Source organism: Balaenoptera physalus (assembly GCF_965194825.1).
Source record: "Balaenoptera physalus genome assembly, chromosome: 5".
NCBI lineage: Eukaryota > Metazoa > Chordata > Mammalia > Artiodactyla > Balaenopteridae > Balaenoptera > Balaenoptera physalus.
In genome coordinates this window covers 117054772-117082063 of record NC_138884.1, presented here as the reverse complement: position 1 = coordinate 117082063, position 27292 = coordinate 117054772, and the positions used below count along the sequence as shown (strand labels likewise).

At 35.3% G+C, this 27292-nt stretch overlaps 1 protein-coding gene across 9 annotated transcripts in view; it reads right to left on the bottom strand.

The window, feature by feature from the left end:
- GSTCD (glutathione S-transferase C-terminal domain containing) overlaps positions 1–27292 on the bottom strand; it is a 128648-nt gene that overhangs the window by 83282 nt on the left and 18074 nt on the right. For all 9 annotated transcript variants that reach the window (XM_082462843.1, XM_082462840.1, XM_082462842.1 and 6 more), the window contains one exon: positions 25769–25862. In XM_082462843.1, coding sequence (XP_082318969.1) covers positions 25769–25862 — 94 coding nt within the window. The remainder of the gene's footprint in view (positions 1–25768; positions 25863–27292) is intronic.

Genomic DNA, 27292 nt, shown 5'->3' with positions numbered 1-27292 from the left:
ATGACAAACAACAGGCAGGACAGGAACAAAAGTCCGCCCATTAGCAGAGAGGCTGCCTAAAGTCATATTAAGGTCAGACACACCCCAAAGCACACCACCGGATGTGGTCCTGCACACCAGAAAGACAAGATCCAGCCTCATCCACCAGAACACAGGCACCAGTCCCCTCCACCAGGAAGCCTACACAACCCACTGAACCAACCTTAGCCACTGGGGACTGACACGAAAAACAACGGGAACTACGAACCTGCAGCCTGAGAAAGGGAGACCCCGAACACAGTAAGTTAAGCAAAATGAGAAGACAGAGAAACACACAGCAGATGAAGGAGCAAGGTAAAAACCCACCAGACCAAAAAAATGAAGAGCAAATAGGCAGTCTACCTGAAAAAGAATTCAGAGTAATGATAGTAAAGATGATCCAAAATCTTGGAAATAGAATGGAGAAAATACAAGACATGTTTAACAAGGACCTAGAAGAACTAAAGTGCAAACAAACAATGATGAACAACACAATAAATGAAATTTAAAATTCTCTAGAAGGAATCAATAGCAGAATAACTGAGGCAGAAGAACGGATAAGTCACGTGGAAGAAAAAATAGTGGAAATGACTACTGCAGAGCAGAATAAAGAAAGAAGAATGAAAAGAATTGAGGACAGTCTCAGAGACCTCTAGGACAACATTAAACACACCACCAATCGAATTATAGGGGTCCCAGAAGAAGAAGAGAAAAAGAAAGGGACTGAGAAAATATTTGAAGAGATTATAGTTGAAAACTTCCCTAATATGGGAAAGGAAATAGTCAATCAAGTCCAGGAAGCGCAGAGAATCCAGTGCAGGATAAATCCAAGGAGAAACATGCCAAGACACATATTAATCAAACTATCAAAAATTAAATACACAGAAAAAAAAGTAAAAGCAGCAAGGGAAAAGCAACAAATCACATACAAGGGAATCCCCATAAGGTTAACAGCTGATCTTTCAGCAGAAACTCTGCAAGCCAGAAGGGAGTGACAGGACATATTTAATGTGACGAAAGGGAAGAACCTATAACCAGGATTTCTCTACCCAGCAAGGATCTCATTCAGATTTGACAGAGAAATTAAAACCTTTACAGACAAGCAAAAGCTAAAAGAATTCAGCACCACAAAACCAGCTTTACAACAAATGCTAAAGGAACTTCCCTAGGCAGGAAACACAAGAGAAGGAAAAGACCTACAATAACAAACCGAAAACAATTAAGAAAATGGTAATAGGAACATACATATCGATAACTACCTTAAATGTAAATGGATTAAATGCTCCCACCAAAAGACATAGACTGGCTGAACGGATACAAAAACAAGACCCGTATATATGCTGTCTACAACAGACCCACTTTAGACCTAGGGACACATACAGACTGAAAGTGAGGGGATGGAAAAAGATATTCCACGCAAATGGAAATCAAAAGAAAGCTGGAGTAGCAATTCTTATATCAGATAAAACAGAATTTAAAATAAAGACTATTACAAGAGACAAAGAAGGACACTACATAATGATCAAGGGATCAATCCAAGAAGAAGATATAAAAGTTGTAAATATTTATGCACCCAACATAGGAGCACCTCAATGCATAAGGCAAATGCTAACAGCCATAAAAGGGGAAATCAACAGTAACACAATCATAGTAGGGGACTTTAACACCCCACTTTCACCAATGGACAGTTCATCCAAAATGAAAATAAATAAGGAAACATAAGTTTTAAATGATACATTAAACAAGATGGACTTGATTGATATTTATAGGACATTCCATCCAAAAACAACAGAATACACTTTCTTCTCAAGTGTTCATGGAACATTCTCCAGGATAGATCATTACTTGGGTCACAAATCAAGCCTTGGTAAATTTAAGAAAATTGAAATCGTATCAAGTATCTTTCCCAACCACAACGCTATGAGACTAGATATCAATTACAGGAAAAAATCTGTAAAAAATACAAACACATGGAGGCTAAACAATACACTACTAAATAACTAAGAGATCACTGAAGAAATCAAAGAGGAAATCAAAAAATACCTAGAAACAAATGACAACGAACACACAATGATCCGAAACCTATGAGATGCAGCAAAAGCAGTTCTAAGAGGGGAGTTTATAGCAATACAATACTACCTTAACAAAAAAGAAACATCTCAAATACACAACCTAACCTTACACCTAAAGCAATTAGAGAAGGAAGCACAAAAACACCCCAAAGTTAGCAGAAGGAAAGAAATCATAAAGATCAAATCAGAAATAAATGAAAAAGAAATGAAGGAAACAATAGCAAAGATCAATAAAACTAAAAGCTGGTTCTTGGAGAAGATAAAGAAAATGGATAAACCATTAGCCAGACTCATCAAGATAAAAAGGGAGAAGACTCAAATCAATAGAATTAGAAAAGAAAAAGGAGAACTAACAACTGACACTGCAGAAATACAAAGGATTATGAGAGATTACTGCAAGCAACTATATGCCAATGAAATGCACAACCTGGAAGAAATGGACAAATTCTTAGAAAAGCACAACCTTCTGAGACTGAACCAGGAAGAAATAGAAAATATAAACAGACCAATCACAAGCACTGAAAAGGAGACTGTGATTAAAAATCTTCCAACAAACAAAAGCCCAGGACCAGATGGTTTCACAGGCGATTTCTATCAAACATTTAGAGAAGAGCTAACACCTATCCTTCTCAAACTCTTCCAAAATATAGCAAAGGGAGGAACATCCTCAAACTCATCTACGTGGCCACCATCACCCTGATACCAAAACCAGACAAAGATGTCACAAAGAAAGAAAACTACTGGCCAATATCACTGATGAACATAGATGTAAAAATCCTCAACAAAATACTAGCAAACAGAATCCAACAGCACATTAAAAGGATCATACACCATGATCAAGTGGGGTTTATCCCAGGAATGCAAGGGTTCTTCAATATACGCAAATCAATCAATGTGATAAACCATATTAACAAACTGAAGGAGCAAAACCATATGATCATCTCAATAGATGCAGAAAAAGCTTTCAACAAAATTCAACACCCATTTATGATAAAAACCCTCCAGAGGGTAGGCATACAGGGAACTTACCTCAACATAATAAAGGCCATATATGACAAACCCACAGCCAACATCGTTCTCAATGGTGAAAAACTGAAATGACTTCCTCTAAGATCAGGAACAAGACAAGGTGGTCCACTCTCACGACTAGTATTCAACATAGTTTTTGAAGTTTTAGCCACAGCAATCAGAGAAGAAGAAGAAATAAAAGGAATCCAAATCGGAAAAGAAGAAGTAAAGCTGTCACTGTTTGCAGATGACATGATACTATACATAGAGAATCCTAAAGATGCTACCAGAAAACTACTAGAGCTAAGCAATGAATTTGGTAAGGTAGCAGGATACAAAATTAATGCACATAAATCTCTTGCATTCCTATACACCAATGATGAAAAATATGAAAGAGAAATTAAGGAAACACTCCCATTTACCATTGCAACAGAAAGAATACAATACCTAGGAATAAGCTTCCCTAAGGAGACAAAAGACCTGTATGCAAAAAACTATAAGACACTGATGAAAGAAATTAAAGATGATACAAACAGATGGAGAGATATATCATGTTCCTGGACTGGAAGAATCAGCATTGTGAAAATGACTCTACTACCCAAAGCAATCTACAGATTCAATGCAATCGCTATCAAACTACCAATGGAATTTTTCACAGAACTAGAACAAAAAATTTCACAATTTGTATGGAAACACAAAAGACCCCAAATAGCCAAGGCAATCTTGAGAAAGGAAAATGGAGCTGGAGGAATCAGGCTTCCTGACTTCAGACTATACTACAAAGTTACAGTAATCAAGACAGTATGGTACTGGCACAAAAACAGAAATATAGATCAATGGAACAGACAGAAAGCCCAGAGATAAACCCACGCACATATCATCACCTTATCTTTGATAAAGGAGGCAAGAATATACATTGGAGAAAAGACAGACTCTTCAAGAAGTGGTGCTGGGAAAACTGGACAGCTACATGTAAAAGAATGAAATTAGAACACTCCCTAACACCATACACAAAAATAAACTCAAAATGGATTAAAGACCTAAATGTAAGGCCAGACACTATAAAACTCTTAGAGGAAAATATAGGCAGAATACTCTATGACATAAATCACAGTAAGATCCTTTTTGACCCACCTCCTAGAGAAATGGAGATGAAAACAAAAATAAACAAATGGGACCTAATGAAACTTAAAAGCTTTTGCACAGCAAAGGAAACCATAAACAAGATGAAAAAGACAGCCCACAGAATGGGAGAAAATATCTGCAAATGAAGCAACTGACAAAGGATTAATTTCGAAAATTTATAAGCAGCTCATGCAGCTCAATATCAAAAAAAGAAACAACCCAATCCAAAAATGGGCAGACAGCCTAAGAAGACATTTCTCCAAGGAACATATACAGGTTGCCAACCAACACGTGAAAGGATGCTGAACATCACTAATCATTAGAGAATTGCAAATCAAAACTACAATGAGGTATCACCTCACACCGGTCAGAATGGCCATCGTCAAAAAATCTACAAACAATAAATTCTCGAGAGGGTGTGGAGAAAAGGGAACCCTCTTGCACTGTTGGTGGGAATGTAAATTGATACAGCCACTATGGAGAACAGTATGGAGGTTCCTTAAAAAACTAAAAATAGAACTACCATATGACCCAGCAATCCCACTACTGGGCATATACCCTGAGAAGATCATAATTCAAAAAGAGTCATGTACCACAATGTTCACTGCAGCTCTATTTACAATAGCCAGGACATGGAAGCAACCTAAGTGTCCATCGACAGATGAATGGATAAAGAAGATGTGACACATATACAATGGAATATTACTCAGCCATAAAAAGAAACGAAATTCAGTTATTTGTAGTGAGGTGGATGGACCTACAGTCTGTCATACAGAGTGAAGCAAGTCAGAAAGAGAAAAACAAATACCGTATGCTAACACATATATATGGAGTCTAAGAAAAAAAAATGTTTCTGAAAAACCTAGGGGCAGACAGGAATAAAGATGCAGATGTAGAGAATGGACTTGAGGACATGGGGAGGGAGAAGGGTAAGCTGGGACGAAGTGAGAGAGTGGCATGGACATATATACACTACCAAATGTAAAACAGATAGCTAGTGGGAAGCAGCCAGATAGCACAGGGAGATCAGCTCGGTGATTTGTAACCATCTATAGAGGTGGGATAGGAAGGGTTGGAGGTAGACACAAGAGGGAGGAGATATGGGGATATATGTATATGTATAGCTGATTCACTTTGTTATAAAGCAGAAACTAACACACCATTGTATAGCAATTATACTCCAATAAAGATGTTAAAAAAAAGAAAAGAGGAAAACAAATACCATCAGCTAACACATATATATGGAATCTAAAAAAAAAAAAAAAAAAAGAAAATGGTTCTGAAGAACCTAGGGGCAGTACAGGAATAAAGACACAGACATAGAGAATGGACTTGAGGACACGGGGAGGGGGAAGGGTAAGCTGGGACGAAGTGAGGGAGTGGCAGGGATATATATACACTACCAAATGTAAAATAGATAGCTAGTGGGAAGCAGCTGCATAGCACAGGGAGATCAGCTCGGTGCTTTGTGACCACCTAGAGGGGTGGGATAGGGGGTGTGGGAGGGAGATGCAAGAGGGAGGAGATATGGGGATATATGTATACGCACAGCTGATTCAGTTTGTTATAAAGCAGAAACTAACAGATCATTGTAAAGCAATTATACTCCAGTAAAGAAGTTAAAAAAACAAACAAACAGCAATTCCACTCCCCCCTCAAAAAAACCCCCACAAAAACTGGCCTTTATTATGAGAGGAAAAACAAGCATAAAGTATGACATTAAAGGCTCTCAATGAGCTGATTCCTCTTAACCAATCATCCCTAGTTGGTATTACGTCATAAAACTAGTTTTCTGACATTCACCTGAAATTTCCTTTCCATACCCATTTTCCCTAGTGTTGTTAATGCTCTTCCCTCTCACTAGAATACTTCACATTCTTCTTTCTTTTAATCTAAATTTTACTCTGTTTCAAGGCCAAATTCAAGAACTGCTTGATGTGCTTGACATCTTTCCCAACTAAAAATCAACATTCTTTTTTTCTGGCCTTTTACAACAGCTACTGCTTCAGTGTTTCCAATTCAGTAATCCTTTCACTGCAGAAATTATGTTCCTAAAATGTAATATGTTTGGCAAAACCTAGCTGGTAAGATCAAAGTCTCACAGTAAACAGGGGATTAAGAAAAAAATTAATTCTTTTAAATCTGTTTTCCTTAAAAAGAAAGTTCTAGAAGACATCTATTCTGAAACAATACAGATTTACTGGAGCTATCTCCTCCTATGGGCTTCCAAATAGGAAATCCTGCTGCTGAAGCTGACTCTCCAAGTTCAACATGAGGCGGCTTTAATCTCTTGAGAAAGCCCTTACTGACCCAGAACTCTGTATTTTGTACATGAAGTTTCCCTTGTTTTTTTATTTCTTTGTTTCCTTCTCTCTGTGTCTTTTCTTTCTTTCTTTCATCCTTTTTTGTAAATCTTAGCAAAATACTTGTGCTATTAACTGACCAAACTACTAGGTTACACAGCAGTTTTCTTGACTGGTCTTCTTCATATTGTAAAAGTAGAGAACACACAGGCTTCACAGATCCAGTGAGATGTCCTACTGAGGAGGATGTACAAAATCTATCATGCTCTGCTGTTTGGGGACACAATTATAAGAATGAGTTATCTCAAAACACTGGTTTCGAAGAATTAATGTATCGCACTTCATTGACCATTCCATTAAAAAACATGAGTCTCACTGTAATAATGAAAAGAAAAACGTTCATTTTTGTTCTGAGTCCATACAGATGTTTGCAAATATTGTTTTCAGTAAGTTTAAAGAAATCAGAACTTGGATATAATTTTTTAATTGAATTATAGTTGATTTACAATATTGTGTTAGTTTCAGGTATACAGCAAAGTGATTCAGTTACATACATATATATATTTCAGATTTTTTTTCAGATTCTTTTCCATTATAGGTTATTACAAGATATTGAATATAGTTCCCTGTGCTATCCGGTAAATCCTTGTTTAGTTAATATATATAGTAGTGTGTATCTGTTAATCCCTTACTCTTAATTTATCCCATCCCCCCTTTCCCCTTTGGTAACCATAAGTTTGTTTTCTATGTCTGTGAGTCTGTTTCTGTTTTGTAAATAAGTTAATCTGTATTATCTTTTAGATTCCACATGTAAGTGATATCATATGATATTTGTCTTTCTCTGTCTGACTTACTTCACTTAGTATGATAATCTCTAGGTCCATCCGTGTTGCTGCAAATATTATTTCATTCTTTTTTATGGCTGAGTAGTATTCCATTGTGTGTGTGCGTGTGTTTGCAAATATTTTCTCCCATTCTGTGGGTTGTCTTTTTGTTTTGTTTTTGGTTTCCTTTGTTGTGCAAAAGCTTATAAGTTTGATTAGGTCTCATTTGTTTATTTTTACTTTTATTTCTTTTGCCTTGGGAGACTGAGCTAAGAAAATATTGCTATGATTTAAGTCACAGACTGTTTTGCCTGTTTTCTCCTCTAGGAATTTTGTGGTGTCATGTCTTATGTTTACACGTTCATGCATTTTGAGTTTATTTTTGTGTATGGTGTGAGGGAGTGTTCTAACTTCATTGATTACATGCCGCTGTCCAGCTTTCCCAACACCACTTGCTGAACAGACTGTCTTTTCTCCATTTTATATTGTTTCCTCCTTTGTCTAAGATTAATTGACTGTAAGTGCATGGGTTTTTTTTCTGGGCTATTTTGTTCCATTGATCTATATGTCTGTTTTTGTGCAAAACCATGCTGTTTTGATTACTGTAGCTTTGTAGTATTGTCTGAAGTCTGGGAGGGTTATGTCTTCAGCTTTGTTCTCTTTCCTCAGACTGCTTTGGCAATTCTGGGTCTTTTGTGGTTCCATATAAATTTTAGGATTATTTGTTTTAGTTCTGTGAAAAATGTCATGGGTAATTTGACAGGGATCGCATTAAATCTATAGATTCCTTTGGGTAGTATGGCTATTTTAACAAGGAGATATTTCTTAATTTATTTTCTTCTTCTGAGGATGCTCAGTAGTCAGAATCAGTATTATATTTTAAACTCCAATTGCCTCTCATACTATTTTCCCCCATTTGATTCATTCATTATTTCATTCAGGAATTCATTAAATCTCTGCCTTCTTTGTACTGGTCCCTCAGCCAGGCAAGAGTTACAAACACAAATACCTGATTCTCTCTCAAGGAGCTGTCTCCGGGGAGAGACAGTATCTGGGAAAGTAATTACCTTCTTTACTGAACTAAAACCAACTACTAACATTTAACCCTCCAGGTTTAAGACGACTGGACCAAGTAGCCTCCCTTTGTCCCATTCAGCTTCACCTTTTGAGTGAGTTTCACTTGAATTGCCACCTCCACCTTCATGCTGCCTTCTCAGGGTATGTTATTCTCTTTCAACTAAAAATAATAATAACAATAATAGAAAAATCTTTCTTGGGGTCCCATTAGCACAGTGGAGACAGGCTGGGATTTTAAAAAGACTTTTTTAAATACTCGAGGTAGAAAAAATAGGAAATTAATAAAATAAAATAACACACAGCTTAAGAACAAAATAATGCCATTTGCAGCAACATGGATGGACCTACAGATTGTCATACTGAGTGAAGTAAGTCAGACACAGAAAGACAAATATACAATATTGCTTATATGTGGAATCTAAAAAAAAGGTACAAATGAACTTATTTACAAAACAGAAGTAGAGTCACAAATGTAGAAGACAAACTTATGGTTACCAGGGTATAAGGGGGGGAGGGCTAAATTGGGAGACTGGGATTGACATATACACACTACTATATATAAAATAGATAATAAGAACTTACTGTATAGCACAGGGAACTCTACTCAATACTCTGTAATGGCCTATATGGGAAAAGAATCTAAAAAAACTGGATATATGTATATGTATAACTGATTCACTTTTCTGTACACCTGAAAGTAACCCAACATTGTAAATCAACTACACTCCAATAAAAAATTTTTTTTCAATGGGAAAAATAAACACAAACAACTTAAAAAATAATCTCAGATTTCTGACCTTACCATTGCTAGCTGACTTCTAGAGCGTAGGCTCTGTGCTCATGTTTAGCCTGAGACTGTCATACTCTTAAGGACCTACAGAAACTGCCCACTTCTGCTACAGTTTTCTGTATACAAAATAAAACTAAAACATAAAACTGGAATTTCTCAGCTTTAAGAAAAACATGTTGCTAACTAAAATAAAAAAGGCAAACAATATTCTGAGAAAAATATCTTTAGCAAATAAACATAAGATTGATATTTTTTTTTGAGGAACTCATTCAAATTGGCAAGAAACAGATATTAAGCAAAATAAATGAAAATATTCAACCTTGCTATGATAAAATAACACAAAATAAAACAAGTTATGTCTATTAGCCTGTAAAAATTACCAAAAATTATTTGGTGAACTAATACCAATGAAAGTGGAAGTGAAGTGGGGGCTCCTGAATAGTGCTGGTGGTAAAATAAACTAGTTAAAACCCTTTCAGAAACCAATTTAACAATTTGCATCATAAGCAACATTGACCCTATCATCTCACTTCTGAGAAATAATTCAAAATATAGGAAAAGCTATGTGCAGGATATTTTCAGTGTAGTGTTATCTGTAGTGTGAGAGTTGAGAGCAATTTTATATTCAACTGCAGATAACTAAGGAAAATTAAGCAAAATTAAGTCTACTTGGTGAAATATAGAATTATTAAAAATGAGCAGTTAGAAGACCCAACACAGCCATAAATAAATAAATTAAATAAATAAAAATTTTTAAAAAATGAGCAGTTATATTAGGGGATGGTTGTATTATTTTTCAAAATTTAAAAATTTTTTCAAAAGCAAACCCTATAAATATGTAAAGTAGCTGAACTCTTTAACGTGGTTTGACATTAAATGACAAGATCTAACACACTGTCTGATAAAAAGAAAATGTTTAAAGATCCGAAGAAAGTATTTATGAAGTTAGAATAGGCTTTAGCTAATTACAGTTTATTGCATTCTAAAAAAGAGAAAATGCTGCATTTACATCGAAATAGTTTTTTTTTTATTAGAACCTTTTATATTCTACAGGTATTCAAACCTAACCAGTAGAAAATCAAGGGAATGTATCTCCTTGTAAAATAGATTGGGTACAATGCAGCATTTACAATTAAATATTACAACCACAGATAAAGCAAGAAAAGCCCAGCTTTTGATCAATGACATTGATCATTTCCACTCCTTGATACAGAGATATAAAAAAACTTAGCAACAACCTACTGTTTTGGTTTGGTTACTCATTATTGCTAACAACACAAGCAATATGAGAAAGGAGGAAGAGATCTGGATGCAAGGAGACCATTTGTGTGATAAAAAGCACACAATTTGCTGTTCACAAAAAAGATTCTAATTTCAGAGTAAGCATTGCAATCAAGGGTTTCCAGAAAGTGAGGAGAATTTGAAGTGATGCTCCATAATCTCCCACTTTTACCTCTAGGATAATAGAAATGCACTCAACATTTGGAAAAAAAAGGAAAACTACTTGGTATAATATGACCAGACGGTATTAACAGAATAGCGAAGAGTAAGGTAAAAAACAGCTGAAAGTGTTAAAAGTAAGCATATTCCAACAATGAAGGACAATTCATCTTGGGAATGGATATTCTTAATATATTAAGAGTTTTATAGACTGCTTTTAATTTTAATCAAATGAGTTCCAAATTTTAAACCTCTAAAGCAAAGATTCCAATAGCTAGAGGGTTATTCTAATTCCTCTCCCTATCTTACCTCCATAACTCTAGGATTTAAGAAAAGTCACATTAAACAGCAATTTTCTACAGCAAGTATGGTCATTGAAAGTAATTTTCAGGCAATTATAGTATGGGCTGATATAAGATTTATGGGATGAAGTACTATTCAAAAACATTTTCTCTAATAAGTGCAAATCCCACCCACCAGGTTAAAAAATTTCAAATTTTATTAATTTTGTTAACAGCAGTACAAATCAGTGTAACTTCCCACATGAGATGTGCACAGATGCTGTAAGAGGTGACTGTGGCATAATTACAAAGCATAATGGATGTAGAGCTCCAGTTCTGGGCACAGCTGACTGACAGACAATGTGTCTCCGTTGCGTGTAACACAATGCAGGCTGCTTAACCTCTCCACAAACCTCAGATTTCCTCATTCTAGATTATCTCTAGTGTCTCCTTCAGCCCTGAATTCCACAATTACTCTGCCAGATATCTTAGGTTTGCCTCCTCCAAATTCAACTAGCTCTGCCCTGGTGGTGACCTGCATAGGGTACATCAACAGGCTTCCTTGCCCTCTGGCATCTGGATGGGTTTGGTCAGGGAGAAGCCCCAGCAGGAGATCAGATAGATGGTAATAATAAAGGGGAATGAGGGCTGGGTAATTTTACTCTCCTCTCATCCCTTCAGTCACTTGAGGCTGCCTCTGTCTCTTGCCTGAAGGTTTCTGCCCCTCTCAAAGCAGCTTGCTCTATGGGCTTTGTCTCTTTTCTTTTTCCTCTCTGTGTCCAATCAGGCCTAGAGGTAGAAACAGCTTTGTGGCTACTAATTCCAAGTTCCTGCCCTATCCGTTTATAGTTAAGACATCCTGCCTACAACTTTATAATTAATGTCTCGACATATAAACCCCCTCAAATATTCCCAATTTGAATGTGTCATCTAGTTAAAGAATTTCTGCCTCTCTGGTAGATACTGGCCCTGCACTTATTTTTGTTGCAGACATGGAAGTAATAAAACTTGAATTTAATCTTGCTACTCTTTTTCAGGCCTTGTTTACAGAAAAGTGGTTCCAGATGATTTAGTTAGTAGTACAACATTATACACCTGTGTCATTTCCACACCTGAGCTGATTTAAAGTTCAAAATAAACTTAATCACTCAACCATTTTGACAGCCAAAACAAAACACTCAGTCCTACGTTTCAGTACTTTGAAATACAAATGTATAATTGAAATTGGACACGACTAAACTTTCAGTATGAAAGACCTTTCTCTACTTCTCCTCATGAACATAACATCCCTCTCTATCACCATAAAATATGTAACACCATGACAGCTTCAAGGAACCCTGAAGTTTTCTGGTGGCAGCCAGGAGCCCTCGTGCAAACTATCAGCCAGGATTTATACTAGGGCTATTCCTAGATCATACCAATTAATATTCTGAAGCAATGTTGATATAAAAAGACTCAAATTATGTTATATTTGACTCTCCATTTCTCTAGGAGCTTGAGAATAGCAACCTGTGAAATGGACTGTCTGTCAAAGTTAAAGTCAAGGTTTAACTGTGTATATTAGCATTGCATTGTTATTCATTTTGTAGTTCTTGCCTTGTATCAAACTATCATTTGATTTATAAATAGTCTCTAGAAGTTTTCTGACATTTTTGAAAAAGATGAGCTGAGAAATAATTTCAGTATTCTTTATTTTCTTGATCTTTTCCAATTTCTACTTAAATTCTATTTTTAACTTTTTATTTTGAAATAATTATAGGCTCACAGGACGTTGCAAAAATATTACATAGAATCCTGTGAACCCTTCATCCAGCTTCCCCAATGGTGACATGTTATATAACTACAGTACAGTACCAAAGCTGAGAAATTATTTTTAGCACAATACTGTTAACCACAGACCTTGCTCAGTTTTCACCACATGCCTTTATTTGTGAGCACATGTACAGTTTTATGCAATTTGATCCCATGTATAGGTTCATATAACCACCTCATTGCCACAATGGAACTCCCTTGACAGTAGCATCCCTCCATGGCCATTCCTGTTGCCTGCCAACCATTAATCTGTCTCCACCTCCCTAGTTTTATCATTTTGAGAATGTTAAATAAATGCAATCATATAGTACAGGTAACTTTTCGAGATGGGCTTTTTTTCATTAATCATAATGTCTTTGAGATCCGTCCAAGTTGTTACAAGTATGACTAGGTCATTCCTTTTTATTGCTGAGTAGGATTCTACAGCAAGGACACACCAGAATTTGTTTAATCATGTACCCATTGAAGGACATTAGGGTTATTTCCAGTCTGAGGTTATGATGAATAAAGTTGCTATGAACATTCATGTGCAGGTTTCTGAATGAATATAAGTTTTCATTTCTCTGGGATAAATGCTCAGCAGTGCAACTGTCTTGTGGTAATTGTATCTGTAGTTTTGTAAGAAAGTACCAAACTATTTTCCAGAGTGGTTGCACCATTTTACATTCTTACCAGCAAGGTATGAGTGATTCAGTTTCTCCACAACCTTGTCAACATTTGGCCTTGTTACTTTTTTAATTTTAGCCATTCTGATAGGTGTGTAATTATATCTCACTGTAGTTTTAATTTACATTTCCCTGATGGTTAAGAAGCAGAATTTTTTTCATGTGCATAGTGCCAACTATACATATCCTCTTTGATAAAATGTCTGTTCATGTCTTTTGCCCATTTTCTAATTGGATTCCTTGTTTGTTTTTTACTGCTGAGTTTTGAGAGTTCTTTATACATTGCAGATTCAAATTCTGTGTCAGATTTGCATGTATTTCTGGTTTGCAAATATTTTCTTCTAGTCTTTAGCTTGTTTTATCATCCTCATAACAGAATCTTTGGCAGAGCAAACATTTTAAATTTTGATGAAGTCCAACTTACCAAAATTTTTTTACGGATTGTACTTTTGGTGTCATGTATAAGAATTCTGTTTCTACTCCCAGCTCCCAAAGTTTTTTTATATTTTTCCACATTTTCTTCTAAAGTATTATAGTTTAAAATTTTACATTTAAATTTATGATCCCTTTTGAGTTAACTTTTACATAAGGGATGCATTTTGATATTCATTTTCTTTGCCTATGGATGTCCAATTGATCTAGCAACATTTGTTGAAGAGACTGTCCTTCTTACAACTGAGTTGCTTTTATGCCATTTTTAAGGTTCTCTATTCTGTTCTATTGATCTATATGATGTCTACCTCTCCAATTACCATAGCTATACAGGAAGTCTTAACATTGAATAGAATGATTCTCTCTACCATTTTTTTTTCCAAATTCTTTTTTCCATATAAAACTTAGAATAAGCTTGTCTATATCTACTAGAAATCTTGTTGGGATTTTGATAAAAGTTACGTTGAACCTATAGATAAATTTGAGGAGGATTTGATTAAATTATTTAAAGTGCTACTTCATGTGAAATTTTAACAGGTATATCATTTTTTTTAAAGGTTTAAATAAAAAAGGCTTAAATAAATAAAAATCAATGAATTATTATTACACATTTACAGTTGACCTTCCAACAACTTGGATTTGAACTGCATAGGCCCACTTATAGGTGGATTTTTTTCACAGTAATACTATAGTACTAACTCAATCCACAGTTGCTTGAATCTGTGGATGCAAAACCGCAAATATGAGAGGACCCTTGTATACCAAGGGCTGACTAAAAGTTATACAGGGATTTTCAACTGCAGGAAGGATTGGCACCCTTACCCTTGCATTTTTCAAAGGTCAACTGCATAATAAAAGTGTGTATTTTACATAGTTCTCTTTTTCTTATTTAAACTTTTAACATTTCACATGAAGAAACTTTAAACCTTTTAAAATTCCACATGAAGAAAGTAACACTGAAAAATAAAGATAACTTTCCACTAGTTCTCTACCTCTTTATATTACCTTCCTTTCAAATAAAGATTACAACACAGTACATTAATTCTTTTTAATTAAAACATTCACCAAATGGTTACTCATTCAAACTTACATAAAAATATTCCTACCATCAGTATAACCTCTCTTGATTACCAAGTACAATTAAGTAGTAGTTTATAAAAGACCACTATTTTTATATAAGGAGTGTCTAATGCCATAATAATAGGAAGAATTTGCCTAGTAAAAATGTATACATCTCTCTGCCAGTTTCAATTCCTTCTACTATTACTTTAGCTGACTCTAACTTTCTACTAGAAAAGGAGATGAATTTAACACATGGTCTGCTTTATATCATTTGTATACATAATATATAATAATATAATACATATGTGATATATCTCTCTATCTCTATCAGTCTCTCTATCTATATGTATTCGTGTTTGGCACTAAATCAAAAGAGCACCACTAAGCAAATAGCAAACTTGTTCTTTGCAACTTTGTTATATTTTAAAACATTTAACATAAATTCTGTCTATATTTATACATACTATGTTTTAGAGGCTTTTAGCTTCAGATTAAAATGCAGTTTAAATACAAGATTGTATTACTTTTGGTAAAGCACCAAAATGCTTGTTGAGAACCTCACTCTTGAAAGAAGAGAAAACAGTTATAAATTTGTAGAGTTCTGAGTCAAATATGGTCAGGTTTTGAATTTCACAGCTAAGTATAACTTAGAGAAATGAAAAACATTTATGTTAGAGAATTTTTTCTCCAGAAAAGTGGGGAGAAAAAAACCCCAAAAAACCTTTGATCTCATTCTCTTGGTGTGCTTTTAGTATTTTAAGTGCCAAAAAGTTCAAAATGTAACAGCCTTATAGTCTAAAGTTATTCAATATAAATAAAAAAGTGTGGGAAACTATATCCTTACATTGTCTCACTGGAGAATGATTTTTTAAAAGTAGGAAAACAAATATGCTAATTTTGAGTCTCATCGTAAGAATCTAGGACCAGTATTTCAGAAAAAAAAAATTTCTTGAAAGAGACAGTTACTTTTATTTACATTATCAAGATGCTTCTACTTCCACTTATATTTGCTAGCATATTTGGCTTAAAGTAGAAGTTTTCATAGTTACCAGATGGTCCAGAGTTATGCACAAATGCTTATATTTGATGTACTCCATGCTAAGGGCCAAAAAATAATTCTTTAGGTTGTAAAAAAGAAAAAAAAAATTAGAAAACTTTGGTCTTGTTCATCTTACTTTGGTGGCAATCAAAGCAGCCCATGCATGCACTATACCAGTCACCTGAGGTAAAACTTCACACCCTGTGGTCCCCAAAGCAGCAGAAGCAGCATTAGTTGATACTTTTTAGAAATGAAAATTCTAGGGCCTGTTCTCAGACTCTGGGGTAGGGCCCACCGATCTGTTTTAACAAGCCATCCAAATGATTCCAATGGATGTCCTAGTTTGAAAAGCAATGGTTTAGGACAATGTAGCATTCCTATACCCTGACTACAGACCCTAAAACAAACTTTTATGTTTTATTTTCCCCAAAGGAGGGCAATGCTTATATTACAGATGAGACAAGTCTTCATTATGGTGAACTTTTAGCATCCCTGGTCTTCTGGCACAAACAGCAATAAATAATGCTATTTACCATATCCTTTAGCATTGGTAAGAACGTTGTTAAGAATCACTGATAGAGGAAAAGGCTCTGTTTAGTCCTTCCATTCTCCACATTGGATACAACTCTCTCCAAAGACCTTGACCACACCCTTCCCTTCCATCACTACTGCTGGAAAAAGAAAGGGTGATCCTGTTGGTTTATAGAAGCATATAACAAAAGGGTTAGGGGAGGGCAGAGACTTTGCATTGAGGCCAACTTTTACTAGTTATATCATGTATCACTATCTTATTTTATATTTTTTCCTAATGTCAAGGATCAATCATTCTTTTACACCCCAAACACTCTACAGGAAACAAATGGGGGGGAAAAAAATGGGTATTTACATAAATGATCCTCATCAGGATAAGCTTTTAAATTTAAAAACCTCAGTCATCTATAAGTGCTGTATATAAAGGTTGATAAAAAGAAACATCTCACTACTAATTGAATAATCTGCCACTAGGATTGAAAAATGATACATTCCCTTAGAACCATAAATTCAATCAGTGACTTATATAACAGGAACTAAAATATAGCAGTTTGTAATTCTTGTTCTAAGAATTCATACATACGTGTCCCAAGCAAATGAAATCTACTAGGTTTAAAACCCTCTTGAAAGGTGAGATCTTACTACCTCCTTCAAGTAAAACTCTGCCATTAAATTTTTCTTTAATCTCAGCTGATAAGTATATACTCTAAACTGGGTGGCAGGGGGTGAGGGTGAATGAATGGTTATGTTTAAAGTTTTTAGATACCACCCTTATATCAGTATCCCTAGGAGTTAGTGCTCTCATGTAGCTCAAAAGCAAAACCAAGGCCTTATGTATACCTAAGTGGGCCATATTTCGAAGACAGTGGAACTCTGAATATAAGAATAAAAGAGATTGAGGGGGCTGAGCATCCTCCCCAGGTACAGGGTGCTGAGCACCTCCATCATCACAGTGATCCAGAGCCATGTGGCTGACAGGGTCTTGGTGCTCCGGCCTGTTTCAGGCCTGAGCCTCTGAGGTGGGAGAGCCGAGTTCAGGACACTGGACCACCAGAGACCTCCCAGCCCCACTTAATATCAATCAGCAAGAGCTCTCCCAGAGACCTGCGTCTCAGTGCTAAGACCCAGCCCCACCCAATGGCCACCAAGTTCCAGTGCTGGCTGCCACATGCCAAACAACTAGCAAGACAGGAACACAACCCCACCCATTAGCAGAGAGGCTGCCTAAAATCATACTAAGGTCACAGACACCGCAAAACACACCACCGGATGCGGCACTGCCCACCAGAAAGACAAGATCCAGCCCCACCCACCAGAACACAGGCACCAGTCCCCTCCACCAGGAAGTGTCTACACCCCACTGAACCAACCTTACCCACTGGGGGCAGACACCAAAAACAACGGGAACTACGAACCTGCAGCCTGTGAAAAGGAGACTCCAAACACAGTAAGTTAAACAAAATGAGAAGACAGAGAAATATGCAGCAGATGAAGGAGCAAGGTAAAAACCCACCAGACCAAACAACGAAGAGGAAATAGGCAGTCTACTTGAAAAAGAATTCAGAGTAATGATAGTAAAGATGATCCAAAATCTTGGAAATAGAATGGAGAAAATACAAGACATGTTTAACAAGGACCGAGAAGAACTAAGGAACAAACAAACAATGATGAACAACACAATAAATGAAATTAAGAATTCTCTAGAAGGAATCAATAGCAGAATAACTGAGGCAGAAGAACGGATAAGTGACCTGGAATATAAAACAGTGGAAATAACTACCACAGAGCAGAATACAGAAAAAAGAATATAAAGAATTGAGGACAGTCTCAGAGACCTCTGGGACAACATTAAATGCACCAACATTCGAACTATAGGGATCCCAGAAGAAGAAGAAAAAAAAAAAGGGACTGAGAAAATATTTGAAGAGATTATAGTTGAAAACTTCCCTAACATGGGAAACGAAATAGTCAATCAAGTCCAGGAAGCACAGAGAGTCCCATACAGGATAAATCCAAGAGAAACACGCCAAGACACATATTAATCGAACTATCAAAAACTAAATACAAAGAAAAAATATTAAAAGCAGCAAGGGAAAAGCAACAAATAACATACAAGAGAATCCCCATAAGGTTAGCAGCTGGTCTTTCAGCAGAAACTCTGCAAGCCAGAAGGGAGTGGCAAGACATATTTAAAGTGATGAAAGGGAAAAACCGACAACCAAGATTACTCTACCCAACAAGAATCTCATTCAGATTTGACAGAGAAATTAAAACCTTTACAGACAAGCAAAAGTTAAGAGAATTCAGCACCACCAAACCAGCTTTGCAACAAATGCTAAAGATAAAGCAATCCTGAGAAAGAAAAATGGAGGTGGAGGAACCAGGTTCTCTGACTTCACACTATACTACAAAGCTACAGTAATCAAGACAGTATGTACTGGCACAAAAACAGAAATATCGATCAGTGGAACAGAATAGAAAGCCCAGAGATAAACCCATACACATATGGTCACCTTATCTGTGATAAAGGAGGCAAGAATATACATTGGAGAAAAGACAGACTCTTCAATAAGTGGTGCTGGGAAAACTGGACAGCTACATGTAAAAGAATGAAGTTAGAACACTTCCTAACACCATACAAAGAAATAAACTCAAAATGGATTACAGACCTAAATGTAAGGCCAGATACTATAAAACTCTTAGAGGAAAACATAGGCAGAACACTATGACATAAATCACAGCAAGATCCTTTTTGACCCACCTCCTAGGGAAATGGAATAAAAACAAAAATAAACAAATGGGACCTAATGAAACTTAAAAGCTTTTGCACAGCAAAGGAAACCATAAACAAGATGAAAAGACAACCCTCAGCATGGGAGAAAATATTTGCAAATGAAGCAACTGACAAAGGATTAATCTCAAAAATTTACAAGCAGCTCATGCAGCTCAATATGAAAAAAACAAACAACCCAATCAAATAATGGGCAGAAGACCTAAATAGACATTTCTCCAAAGAAGATATACAGATTGCCAACAAACACATGAAAGGATGCTCAACATCACTAATCATTTGAGAAATGCAAATCAAAACTACAATGAGGTATCACCTCACACCGGTCAGAATGGCCATCAAAAAATCTACAAACAATAAATGCTGGAGAGGATGTGGAGAAAAGGGAACCCTCCGGCACTGCTGGTGGGAATGTAAATTGATACAGCCACTATGGAGAACAATATGGAGGTTCCTTAAAAAACTAAAAATAGCACTACCATATGACCCAGCTATCCCACTACTGGGCATATACCCTGAGAAAACCATACTTCAAAAAGAGACATGTACCACAATGTTCACTGCAGCACTATTTACAATAGCCAGGACATGGAAGCAACCTAAGTGTCCATTGACAGATGAATGGATAAAGAAGATGTGGCACATATATACAATGGAATATTACTCAGCCATAAAAAGAAATGAAATGGAGTTATTTGTAGTGAGGTGGATGGAGTTAGAGTCTGTCATACAGAGTGAAGTAAGTCAGAAAGAGAAAAACAAATACCATATGCTAACACATATATATGGAATCTAAAAAAAAAAATGGTTCTGAAGAACTAGGGACAGGACAGGAATAAAGACGCAGATGTAGAGAATGGACTTGAGGACATGGGGAGGGGGAAGGGTAAGCTGGGACGAAGTGAGAGAGTGACATGGACATATATACACTACCAAATGTAAAATAGATAGCTAGTGGGAAGCAGCTGCATAGCACAGGGGGTCAGCTAGGTGCTTTGTGACCACCTAAAAGGGGTGGGATAGGGAGGGTGGGAGGGAGACGCAAGAAGAAGCAGATATGGGGACATACGTATATGTATAACTGATTCACTTTGTGGTACAGCAGAAACTAACACAACATTGTAAAGCAATTATACTCCAATAAAGATGTTAAAAAAAAAAGAAGAAAAGAGATTATAACTGGAACAACACCTAAGCAGCTATCTTCTTAGTGCCTTTCTCTTCTATAAGGTTATGCTTCTGACTCTCCTCCCTTCTATATGATTGATATGGTTATTAGGGACTAGAGCCACTCCTAATACAGGAACCAGCCAGGTAAAAACTACTGGAGAACAGAAAGGCCGTAGGGAAATAGAGCAGCTCTATTCTAGGTCTTAAGGCAAAAGACTATATCCATTCTTTCTTTCCTACTCAGAGGGCAAAAATTCAAAGGTCAAGAACAGAAGGTGTCTCTGGACTTAACAAAAGGAGTCTTCAGGCTCACAGTATTTATCCTAGTTCATTAGATTAAGAAATCGCAGGTATTTAAGGACAACGGGTAGTAGAGTACATGCAATTGCCTGGATCTTCTCAGTGCAGGGAAATGTTGGTTGAAGATTTTCTATCAGGGGACATGATTAATACTAACTTAAACATTTCATTTTTCACTTTTCATAGTTCATCTTCTGTAGAACCATCTGATCACAGTTACCTACATGAGAACTGTGACCATATACCCTCAATTCAAAGATGAAAATAACTGCAAACAAACTGGAACTCAACTTAGTAGGTGTATTTTTCACAGAGATATGGGTAAAGCAACTCTTAAATTACTGTCCATATATTCTAGGACTGAACAAATGAGCAAATACATAGGTGATATTTGGTGCTATAATTTTTACTGTTGGAAAAAGTAGATACAGATACTGAATTCAGAAAAACTAGGAAGAATCTTGTGGTATTGGATTGGAATTAGAGGTATCAGCATAAACTCATGATTTTCAATATATGTAGATAATAGACATAGATATATAGATATAGTAGATATCGATGTGTATGATTATGTATGTGTGTGTACACAGATATATGTATACATACAGCTATTTCCTAATGAATCTATCTATATATACATCTCTCTACCGAGAGAACCTAGAAGCAATACTGTTAGCAATGAGCATACCTAGTGCCCAAATCTTAGTTTCTAAATACTATTCTCTACTAAAAGAAACAAGGGCTCCTTGGAGAAACAGTTGATTCTAGGGCTGGGGCAGGGACATGACAAAATGAGCCTGTAATTATTTTGTTATGCCAGAAATTAAGGACATGATCATAGAATGATTGGGGTGTTTCCAAAGGATCAGGAGCCAGCTTGAAGGCAGCTACAACCTGGGACAACTTGAGCACTGAAATAAATAATGACAGTGATATATTATAACTTATTTAATAAAATAAAAATTCATGAGTCAAAAGAAGGAAAGAAAAGAAAAGGAAGAAAGAAAAAAAGGAGAAAGAAGACTTTCTTACAGTAGAGTGGCAACTAATAAATATAGAATATGATGGAGTTGAAAAATCACTATCTTGCAACTGTCACAGGCAAGAAAGCATCAAACGAATATAAATTGGTGAGTGAAAGTTTGAAAAGAAACAAGTTATTATGTAGTCTGGAATATCTCCCCATGTACTACTTATTAATTCAGTAGAGCAAAATAGTAACATTAGAGTAGAGACACCTGGCAGACCCCACCTTAACGAAATGATTAAAGTTAACGTCACTGGGCCCAAACAGACATAATATGCCTCCTGATAGTGAGGCACTGAGAAGGACACAACATCATTTCTGTGTTGTTCCTGCCAAAAATGCGTAACTTTAATCTAATCATGAGGAAACATCAGACAAATCCACATTGAGAGATATTCTACAAAAAACTGGCCTGAACTCTTCAAAAAAGTCCATGGTATAAAAGACAAAGAAAGGCTGAGAAACTGTTTCACATTAAAGGAAATTAAAGAGACATGACAACTAAATGTACTACAGTCTACTGAACTGAATAGTAGACAATAGTATGTACTGAATTAAATATCCTATTTTGATCATTGTACTATGGCTATATAAGAAAATGTTCTTGTTCTTAAAGGAGACAGTTAAGTATTTAGAAGTGAAGAGTAATGATGTCTGCAACTTACTCCTAAAAAGTCCATTTAAAAATATGTAATAATATTAATAATGACAACTATAAGAATGATAATGTAAATTAAATATTCAGTTCTGTTTTCTTAAAACTAAATAATCCCAATTATTTTAGTCTTTTAAATCTATGAGACAAAAAAGTTGCATGGTTTAAGTAGAAACTTGGGAAGTTAAAAAAAGGATCTATAGTCCCAATCCAATTCAATTTAATAAAAAATTATTGAGGACCTATCCACAGGAGTCCTATATTTAAAGAGCTCACAGTTTATTGGAGAAGGAAAACATGCATGTAAACTAGTATAAGAGAAGTATTCTATAAGTATCAAAATGAAGTATAAGAAAGTACTAAAGGAATGTTGAGAGAACGTGATTGACTACTGACTACTACTGACTACTCTACTATATTAGTATTATTTAACATTTACTATTTATAGTTATAGTTAGGCACTGTACTGTTTTATATATTAATTCATTGAATGTACTAACAATCTCATGAGGTAGGTAGTATTATTATCCCCATTCTACAGATGAGGCCATTGAGGTACAGAGAATTGTCAGTTGAGAAAACAGAGAATTCAGACATTCTCAGTAGAGAATCTGGCCATAGGTTACCTAGCTAGCTAGTAGCCCAAGTTTCAAACTCAGGCAGGCTGACTCCATAATCCATGAAGAAGGCTTAATGAAGGAAGCAGCATTTGAGTTAATCCTTAAAAGATGATTATAATTTCAGTGGAATGGGAAGAAGAAAGAAGACTATGTAAGGCTGGAGGAAAAATAATCATGAAGGCACAGAGACAGTAAATATAGATTGTATAAGGAACAGCAAAAAGTTCAGGGGATGTTATGTAAGATGTAGGGAGAGAAATGGGTGAGAGCAGAGGATAAGAGACTAGACAGGCTTATGAAATATATTAGACTCCATCATGAGAATTAATATAGTCTTTGATGGTAAAGAAGCTGATTCTTATAATATGCACCACAATCTTGATGTAACTCAATACAGTCAGTATAAGGAGTCAGTCTGTGAAACATCCAAATGAACCAAGTACCAATAATACCTTATTACAATTCAATTTCTCCTAAAAGACAGTACCAGAGCACAAATCATGAGAACACATTCATAGTGACTTCTGCACCTCTATGTGAATAATTTCAATTCACAAAGATCCTATGACTATGCAATATTGAAACTGCCAGAACTGAAAACAGAACATCTAAAATGCCACAATTCTACCTTAGTTTAACAAGACTATAAACCTTTAGGAAACAGTAAATGAAATGTGAGTACACCATGTAGCTTTGCTGTTATAGCTCCCTCTTTGTCATAATATTTATGAAAACAAGGTGATCCAATTAAAGGGATATAATGAGTAATATATTCCATGAGCTCCATTAGATATGCACTTCTAACCAGTAAAATGACTAGACACGAATGCTTAATGTCAACTTTGAGTTGTTAGCAGATGTAATTGAGTGCTCACATTAATAAGTGAAAATATTATTTTGCATTCATAGTAAATTAATTATAGATAAAGCAAAGCATGTGGCACTTAAAAGCTGTTTTAATTTTTAATATAAATATTAATAAAAATATGACTTTTATTTAGTAAACTATAGGTTTAACCCGTTCGGAATCTATACTATAACTGAAGAGTATAGAAAATCTAATTGCACATAAAAACAAACATTTAAGCTTTGTAAAATGTCAAAAAATTTTTAAAGTAAAACATTAACAAATTCATTAGTGACTATTTTTCAAATATTTAATAAAAGACAAAAAATAGATTTCATTTTTTTACAAATATCTTTGCAGCAGAGTTCTTAACTATCCAACATAATTTTCTTCCATTTTGGAACAATACTAAAATATTTCCTCGATTGACAGAACAGAATTGATTAGTAAGATACAGGCAATATCAGGAAGCATCATAGAAGAGAAGAGTATGAAAAAGGAAGGCAAATGATTTCAAAGAGCATTTGAAAAATCAAAACATATTTGGATTAGTATAAAACTAAAGAATACATGAACAATTAAAGAAATAGAACATTGAGCTAAAAAAAATTCTTCACCTAAAAATACATAAAATGGCATTTAAAATTCAACAATCATCCTTTACATGTCTAACTGGACTTCTGAGAGTAAGGAAAATCCATAGGGCCTTGAAAAGGGGGAAAGGAACTAAAAAGTAGTGTAATAATCTTGAACTGACACCATAGCTCCCTGGAGGGTATTTGCTGATAATAGAGATCTAGGCTTTAACAGCAAGACAAAGAAGATAGGCTAGTCCTTGATCCCTAGCATGGTGGAGAGTTGAAACTAATATCACTACATGAAAGCAGAAACCTTGAAAAGCTATATTCATTATGAAAAAATGCATTAAAAAAAAAAACAGTTCTACCCAACAGCAAAGGAAGGAGATAAAAGTTAACTTTTCTGTTTAAACCTCAGTTCCAGACAGAAAAGGCTGACGGAATCTCAACCTGAAAAAATAATAATGTTAAGTTCTAGTGCCTTAAGTTAAATACTTTAAGATGTCTGGCATAAACAAACATAAATCCTTTCTATGGGAATTCATTCCTATCCCAGGCCCCACAAGATCCCAAGATTTAAATAACCCAAAAAATGAATTTATAATCTAAAATTACAGAACTAATAGGGATATGAGACACCGGCAGTGAAGTCAACAGAAACAACAAACAGCAGAATTAGACCTCTATGGACATCAGCTATTAGAAATAATAAATACAGAATATAAAATCACTATGTTAAAATACAGAATATAAAATCACTATGTTTAAACAATTATAAAAAGAGGAAACTGATACATGAACAAGGAAAAGTTTATTATCAAAACAAACCAAATATAGTTTTTAGCAATAAAAATATTACTTAACTAAAAATCTAACTATCAAAATATTTTTTCAAACAATATTTTAAACAATTGGAAATGATTATGAACTGGTTATTAGATGATGAAGGAATTTTTGTTGGTTCTTATAAAGCGTGATAATGATGTGATTATTTAAGATGTCAATATTTTTTAGATGTGTGTACTATAGTATGACGTGTTATCTGGGATAGGCTTCAAAATACTTCAGCAAAGGAAAAAAAAGGAACAGATGAAGCAGTGTAGGAAAATATGAGAAATATTAAATCAGAGCAATGTGTATATGTAAAATTTTGTAATAAAAATAAAATGAAAACTCAGTGGATAGTATGATCAGAATATTAGATATAGCCAAAGAGAGAACTAGAGAACTAGAAGATGGATCTGAAGAGGGTATCCCGATTATGAGTAAAATTTAAAGATTAAAAAAAAACCAAAACTTACCTTCCTTTGGGCTCACTGCTGCAGGAAGAGTATCCCAATCAAGGGTCCAAGTAGGGCAAGGGTGGGGAGAAAACATCACTTCAATGCCTTTTTCCTAGAAAAGGAGATAGGCCCTTTCCAAATTAATAAATTAATAAAATCCTGTTATGTTCTAGAAGACCAAATTTCTACTTTCTATACTGGCAAGGAGGGACACAGATTTTAATAATCATCAAGTATTCCTCAAAATATTTAGTTACATAAGAAATATATGTTGAGTTTCTTAACAGCACGGTTACTTTCCTATTAAATTTCCTATTTAAATTATTACCTGAAGTGACACAGAATAAGCTACTTAGAAATATTGCGTGTCAAAGAGAAAAGTCACCTGAGAATAAAAGTTTTGTCAAAAACAATCCACATAATCAAAACTGACTCTGCATATGTCCATCAAGTTCTGTCTTGGATTATACAAAAATTGCCACAGCCTAGAAGCTATATTTACAGAATCAAGAAGTCCCTACTTTAACATTCACCTCAAAATATCATCCATACTAGTCTTTTACAAGTACCTACAAAGTCTCTAGAAAAGGATCCCTTTGTTTTAACCAAATGGTTCCCAACATTTTTTTTTCCACCATTTAAAAAAATGATCATCCCTCTTCCATATATAAAACAATTCTCAGGTTCCTTCCTCATGTTAGAAGTTATACATTTATTTATTTGATCTACAGACAGTGGCATGGCATACACATGGATTCCCAGAACCTTTCCAATCACATTCTGTGTCCACAGCCTACAGGATAGATATCCATGGTTCTGGAATTTTTTTTATCTGCAGGAATATCTTATTCAAAAGAAAAATCCCGGAGAATCTATCATTAACCCCTTTGTATCAGTTAGTTCGTGAGATTACTTTCCATTATGAAAACTAGCTGAATTTCAGTGCCAAAGGAAATAGTACAAAGATTCTTTTGTTGGGGTAGAGCTATAGCTACAAGTATAGAGGTCTAGAGTACTTACCTCCTCCAGAAAGATAAACACATCTCTCTGACATGATCTACCTCTCTCCTATCTCCCTTAGTCTAGTCTAGCCATATTGAACTTCCCGCTATTCCTCATTTCACCACACTTATTCCTAACTTAGAGTCTTCCATAAAATACAACTATATTGAGATATAATTTCTAGGCCATAAAAATCTGTCCCTTTACGGCATACAATACAATGGTTTTTAAAATATTCACAGTTGTGTATCACCACTATCTAATTTGAGAACATTTTCATCACCTCAAAAAGATGTCCCATACTCATTAGCAGACACTCTCCATTCTCTCCCCAAAGCTCCCTGCTCTAGGCAACTACTGATCCACTTTCTGTCTCTGTAGATTTGCTCAGGGTCTTCTTACTAGCTGGATCCTCTGACTAGAACACTTCATCCAAATCTTCAAATGTTCATTCAGGTCATTTGCTCAATGTCTTCACCTAGTCAGATAAGCCTTCCTGACCACCTGACCTAAAAAATGATCCTGACCTCAATCATCTGC